The sequence below is a fragment of the Sinocyclocheilus anshuiensis genome, unplaced genomic scaffold (assembly GCF_001515605.1).
Source record: "Sinocyclocheilus anshuiensis isolate Anshui unplaced genomic scaffold, SAMN03320099.WGS_v1.1 scaffold1448, whole genome shotgun sequence".
In the NCBI taxonomy this organism is placed as follows: Eukaryota; Metazoa; Chordata; class Actinopteri; order Cypriniformes; family Cyprinidae; genus Sinocyclocheilus; species Sinocyclocheilus anshuiensis.
This window is the reverse complement of record NW_015547730.1, coordinates 200298-207621: the sequence shown is the minus strand read 5'-3', so window position 1 is coordinate 207621 and position 7324 is coordinate 200298. Positions and strand designations below refer to the sequence as shown.

Sequence of the window (7324 nt, the reverse complement as noted above, 5' to 3'; positions counted from 1 at the left end):
TTTTCTATTTATTTCCTGAGTGCAGTATGTGCAATTTTTCTTACAGTGTTAAATTGTTGATTTGATAGCATGCCTAAAAAGTAATGACTTGAAGTAACATTGTTTTAAAAAAATAAATGCCCTATTGTTGTGCTAACAATCTGTTTTCTGTCTTTGTATTAACAACTTCAAGTTTTGAGTACAGCTTACTTGAGAAATTTAAGGCAATCAGTTTCCACACATTTGTCTAGTAATGTGAACAAAGCAGAATTGTTAAGAGAACTGTTTTGTTTGAGTTCTGTGCACTAAGCTTAACTTAAGTCTCTAAGTTGGCTGAACTTGTCAAATTGAGTTAGTAACACTCAAGTTTTCTGGTAACCTATACATATACACAAGTTACCTATACAAAGTTACATTAAGTTTTATTAACTCAAAAATTATAAACTAATTTGCTTGAGAAATTTGAGGCAATCAGTTTCCACAGGTTTTCCAAGTAAGTTCAACTCATTACTTTTTACAGTGTATATACAACTTATGGGTTCCAGTTTAACAATTAGAAGGAGGCAGTTATGTCTAGTAAAAGTGAATAACAATAAAATAAACATACTGTACTGTGTGTAGATAAGAATACAAGGCATGTGTTAAGGTGAGGTCTCAAAAGCCAAGAAAACACAGAGAATGTTAAAACAATTGTGAATAGTGAGTCAAGTCAGTGAATGTACTGCAGAATAAATTTAATTGTTGAAAGAAGTCTTATGAGGTGACTTTTCCAACAATATATCATTATTTTGTGGAAAAACAATATATACAATTTGTAATATACTGAAGTAGGAAGCGAGTGAAAGTAGAATATCATTACACATAGCTGATCTAAGTCTTGTCAAATTTTCTTTGTACATAAGGATAATTTTAGCTATAAAACAGCTGGGAAATCAAATTTCTGCTGATTATGCTATATGTGTGTTATGTTGTCAATAACTAATGTAGACCTTGTTGTAAAATGTTATCAATAAATTGAATGGAAATCAGTCAGGACATTTGTCATTTGAGTCATATTGTTAGTTAAATTAAGTTAGTAAATCTGCACCAAAGAGCTGCTCCAAAAGTTTCTCAAATGAGCACTGTCAGTGCTCTTTACCTCAACATATTTTTATTGCAGAAACACATTAAAATCCAAGACACGACCTGAACAAATGTTTCCAACACACAAATTCAGTGTAATATCTGAGAGAGGACCTGACTAACTATTGCACTGAATAATTCCAGGTGGCAAAATCACCCGTGGTCTCCCTCTGGATCTAATCAATCAGGTACATTCTCACCCTCTAAGCCAGCACACAGACTGATATGAGTGATTTATGGGATGGAATTAAACCAATACCGATAATGACATTTTCTATGCTGCTTAGCAGCTGGTTTGTCGCTCCTATGTGTGCTCAAAGGTGTGAGAATGGTTCTTTTTTGGGGTTTGAGTCATGCATGGGAATTATAGTCTCAGTTTGAATTGGTGGTACTTGCAGTGATCTGTGTTATGGTCATTGCAGCATATTGAATGCTAGAGTAGAGAATGTGAAGGGAAAAAAAAATCCCACTAGCAGATAAAAACATCTCAATATGCAATTGAGATACACCATTGGATTCCAGTCCATTGATCCTCCAGGACATTTACAGCTTTGTGACAGATCAGCATTGAATTATGCATGCTGATTTTATTGCATACAGTTGGGATCATGATATGAAATCGACATTACATTATCAAGCAGAAATATACGCTATGTAATACGCTAATGTATCAAAGTTAACTAAGCTGTTGGGAGTATTTGACAGCACATGTCTAGCCATTATATGTAAAGAACTATTGTGGAGCATATATTACTTTCACATGCAGTGTGTGAATGAAAAAGAAAAAAAAAAAACGGGGGTCACCACAAAGGCACAGTGCGGCAAAATCTTACAGGCAGCCAGGGAATAGCTTAATGTAGCTGCATATGTTCTGGAGTGGATATCAGAATATTTGCAATTTTCCCCTTTTTCTTGTGGGAGATTTTTTTTTAAACAAAAATTCCTATTAGGGGTTGGGTTATATATTTCTTTGGTTTGGGCTGGTTGAGAGCTGTACTTAAACCAGTACTTGATGAGTATTAAGTCTGTCATGATTTTAGAATGTTATGCAGGTAATATTAACTATACTGCAAAAAAAATCAATACATATTTTCAATGATGAACATTATTATTATATTTTTGTAGGTGCTGTGATTCATCTTTTAATTAACACTCTTATAATCATTTTTAGTGAGCAAATGCATGTTAATCATTGGATAGCTAAATAAAAATAGCTTGTCTTTTCTAATAAAGTTTAAAAAAAGTAAAAGTATGTTTTATTTCTTGCTAGAATTGTAACTGGAAACAAATAACAATTTAAGTTGTATTAATATTTTTATTACTTTGGAAATATGGAGGGAAGAGTTTCACTTTGTTTCATTTAATACAGTTTTTAATGTGAATTAATCACTTGGGTTTGATTTCATGATGTATAGGCCTATGAGACAGAGCAAACTTTATAATAGCCTACATGAATAAAAGTCCATTTAAATATTTAAATAACATAAAATATGTCTTAAATAGTTGTGTGTGCATTATGACAAACTTAAAATTCATCAACTCTTTTCAGACTATTATTCAAACGTAAATGGGTCAAAAGTTGTTTTAAAGTGTAAAATAAAGTCCCATCCTATTGATGATTACACACACGTATGTGTGTGTGTGTGTGTGTGTGTGTGTGTGTATATATATATATATATATATATATACACATACATAGCCTACATACAAAAACATGTAACATGTAGCCTTGAAGTTTGTTTTATTGTTAAAACCATTGTGACTATAATAGGGGGTTCAATTCAGTCAGTTTTGTGAGTGTATCTTTAACTTTATAAGCTCTTCTAGTATTGTTCAGGTTAAACGAAATGTCTTTCTCCCTCAGTGAAGGTGTTTAAATGTTGAGGGGTGGGATGGCGCTTCTGTGGAGGTAACGGGAGTCAGACTGCACGTGAAGAGTGGGTTTGACATTGGGAGTTTGAAAGTGGAGAGAGACACAGTGAGGCTTCTGCTCTCAGCCTCTCGCCAGGGAAACATCACAGTTTATCAACCTACATGTGACTTCAGACTCTTCCAGTGACATTTACATAAGTGCTGGAGATACCGCGAGGAAACATAATGCAAAGTCTCAAGACGGGTGTGCGCACGCTGCCGGATGTTGTCTCTGATTTTCTATGAAGAATGTTTTATTTTTCGTATCTTCGCCTGTAATCGGACATCGATCATGAATTATGTTTGTGAGAACAGTCACTGTAATGCGCTTGAACTCTAAGGAATAAAAGTTACGTGACGGATTAATTTGACATGGACTCAGTGGATGAATAAATCACTGTCGATACCAGTATCCTGTCACTCAGTTTATTGTTATTTTTGCTAAACGTCCGATGGACCGAGCATCTTCACACAATAATATACACGCACAGAGGAATTAATGAAGAACTTATTGTTTCGGATAATAATCAGACAGGGCTTGGAAATCTCACAATGAGGCTGAAATCATCGAGGTTAGGTTACCTGTAAGTACACTTAATATAGACTTGTGCTGAAGAGTTATTTTTATGTTTTAAAAAATAATAATTCTGTAATTAACTGTTTTTTTGTTTTTTTTGTTTTTCAGATTACTTCAATTTATGACTCTGTGTTTTTACACTCAGGTAAGTCTTCTGCATTTTGTGTTTGCAAACAAGCATCTCAAGCTAATAGATGAACGGATGGGACTATGTTATGTGTAATAGAGTGTAATATCGGTTTAACCAATTACAAATGAGTTAAGGGTTGAAATCACCATCATACATGACAACCAACGCCTTCAGGAGACTATAATTTGTAAGTGTCTCTGTAAAAAAAAAAAAAAAAAAAAAAAAGGAAGAAAGAAAGTAAAATGTTTAGATCTGGTTTATAAATTTAGCGACAGTGTTGGTGGATGTTAAAAGACAGAACTGATTTCATCTGAACCAGCAGGCTGTTTTCTTTAATTATATACAGCCCTGTAACTTCCACAACTTTTTATTTTCATGTTAAAAATATAAATATCATGTCTGACCAGAGAAGGAGGATTGTGACACGACTTTTCAGTGCATGAAAAATCAACAAAATAGGACAGTGGGGTGATAAATGTGAGAGTGACAAACACACCTCAAGAGTTGTTATCATATATTTTATGTGCTGTGTTCAATTAAATGTTTCTTTTATGTTTAATACGTTTCCATCCATAGCAAAATCCAGTTTCTATTTGTGTTACATCCCACCTATAAGCAACACTTTTTAAAATCTGACAATAATATTTACAGTTTAGGAATAATTCATAAATGTATAAAATTCTGTAAATAAATATAGGAATAGTGCAATTAAGTAAAAAAAAAAAAAAAAGTGTTACAACACTACTCAGTCTTCCCATTCGAATATTTTCCAGTCAAACAAAAGCAGGACACACTGAAAGCGATAAAACCTTTACTCTTACTGTTATATGTGTGCAGTAAATGTGTTATAACCGTGCAAACAACTCATTATTAATAGAGTCATTGGCAAATTGTCAAACATCTTGAAAAGACGTAAACCCCTCACTTTAAAGGTAATGGCTCTAACATGTGGGCACGGCGCATAGCTGACTTACAAAAGAAAATCGTTATGAGAACGGGCCCAAAGAGACGGGGTGAAAGATCAGTGTTGGTCAACCCCTCACTGGCATGTCATTCAGAGTGTGGACGGGGCACTTGCCCTCAGAGTGCCAACCATCGCTGCAAAAAGAATGATTTGAATCTGAAGAAAAACAGTGTCACCTTTATTGTCCCTAAAAAGAGTTGTTCTTATATACATCACCACAAATCTGTATGTTCTTCTGTCACATTTTCATAGATGACAATGCAGTCCGTCTCTGTACCAAATTTTAAGCACCATGTAACGGAGCAGAGTCGTCTGTCGGACAGGATGAGCCGGCGATTAACAAGGACTTATCAGCTCTATAGCCGGACGAGTGGTAAACATGTACAAGTCCTGGGCAATAAGAGGGTCAACGCCAATGGCGAGGATGGAGATATTCATGGCAAGTCACAGTCTTTGCAAACACACTTTTCTGCATGATTTTACTTTGTCAGCTTGAAACAACAGGACAAAACATGTCAGTTGAAGGTATTACTCCAGGTATAAAAATCCAGTAAATGTCATTGCCAAAAAGTAACCTGCATAATTTGAAATGGATTCTATATTGTTATGAGTTTGGTAATCTCAAGAGAAACCCGTTTTGGTTCTGGAAAACACATCAGCACTCATCTTACCTCGGCCGTCTTAACATTTCCTGAATAGTTCTCCATATAATAAAGAGTTGTAGGACAGAAATATGACATGCAATTTTCTAACCTTTTCTAGCATCATTAGTTTTCATCTTTCATCTCTTCCTAAACAAATATGGTTATTGCAAATGTTCCTATATTATGTGTGAGGCAAGATGATGATCTGAAGTTTCAATCACTTGTCGAGAGCTATTCGCTCCAAGATTACATGTGTATTTTTTCTTTGCTAAATGGATGGTTGACATATGATTCATAGTGTGCAGTGACGCTGCAAATAGGCAATGAAAAGTCAATCTTGTTTTTATTTGAACTCAATGTAATTTTAAAGCTATTCAGTAAGGCACCTGTTTTAAGTGAGCTGCGGCACTTCTTCTCCAAACAAAACAGTGGTTAGAATCCCGTCCGCTGGGAACGAATTCCTGTCACCGAAGTATTTCTGTGCGTCTAGCCATCTTTCCACTCGTGCAGTCCATCCACTTTGCCCACTTTTTTGGAGGGTAATTTTATGAGGAATTTTCATAGCTTTACAACTCAACGTACGAGTACGTTGATGAAGAGAGGTGAGGTCAGCGTCATCGGTTTATACCCTTCTTTGTTACTCTTACTCTTTGTAGTCTTGGTCTAACACACACACACATTCACACATCTAGACTAAATATTGGCTTTTTCAGCACAGACTACTTTACAACAATGCAAATCCCAAAACTCTCCAATATACAATCAAAAGCATACATATCACCTAAAAGTGGAAAATGAACAGACTTTGCAATGGTTTAACAATTCCAGCTAAACTTGTTGTGGAAACCGACACGTTTGGAAGCCGGGTTCGAATCAGAGGAGCGAAAACAGGATACTACATTTGCATGAACAAGAGAGGCACGCTTACTGGACGGGTGAGTTTAAGTAATTAAACATCTGGTGTGTTTATGTTGAATTATTCTGCAAAATTATGTTGTTGAAATCATACTTTAAGAAATATAGACAATTAAATTGGTTCGAATGGCACTAATGATATCACAGGTAAACCCATCACGCCCTGAGAACAAAATTGAGCCTCATAAATCTCTCAGGCTTGAACAGCAGATTTCCGAGTTTGTCATTTCAGTCCTCCGCTGTCTGTCTCTTTTTGTTGCCAGAGGAAGGGCCGTGGAAGGGACTGCATATTCACCGAGATTGTTCTGGAAAATAACTACACGGCTTTGCAGAACGCCAAATACAAAGGCTGGTACATGGCTTTTACACGCAAGGGTCGACCCAGGAAAGCCACGCAGACCCGGCAGCATCAGCGAGAGGCCCATTTCATGAAACGTCTTCCTCAAGGACACCTGTTAACAGAACAGAAGCCTTTTGATTTAATCCCATATCCCCCAAACAAGAGGACTAAGCACCATCAGCGCACAAGAGTGAATTGAGGACAGAATAGTATCTTATACCGGAGTGCTCTCTTAATTCGAGTTTATCTAATCTATGTGCATCCAGAGTTACTGGAAATCACGCCGAACTGATGTTGTGTAAAAATGAAGGAGTCTGCACAGGCTCAGATCTGAGATGAATCGCAGTACCAAGAACAGTTTGTTCTGGGACAATTACTGAACTGTTGACTGAACAGAGGACACTGTAAGCCTTGTAATAATGAGCAACGCATCTCTGGGAATGAAGCAAGACAACAGAACACACGACACACAAACACTCTCAGAAAAATGCGCAAATATTCTGTCTTCAGGGGTACAACAGCTTGTCACTGGGGCAGAACCCTTAAGACACTAGAGACAAAACCATTGGTGTTTTTTAGGCACTGGTCAATTTTTTAGATGTTTGGGCTGTTTTGTTTCCATAACATATTTTATTTCAGACTACTAGTAAAAAAAAAAAATCAAATTTAAGTGTTAATTTTATTACAGTTTATCCATTTGCGTCTGTAGATATCAATTACAACACATATCTTTAAAGCTGGT

General features: G+C 35.9%; 1 protein-coding gene across 1 annotated transcript; it reads left to right on the top strand.

Moving 5' to 3' along the window:
* Positions 1–3564: 3564 nt before the first annotated feature.
* fgf8b (fibroblast growth factor 8 b) lies at positions 3565–7068 on the top strand. The gene is made up of 5 exons (XM_016507207.1): positions 3565–3596; positions 3698–3734; positions 4936–5122; positions 6156–6262; positions 6506–7068. The coding sequence occupies exons 1-5, from the start codon at positions 3565–3567 to the stop codon at positions 6779–6781; spliced, it is 639 nt and encodes a 212-aa protein (XP_016362693.1). The 3' UTR covers positions 6782–7068.
* Positions 7069–7324: the final 256 nt, after the last annotated feature.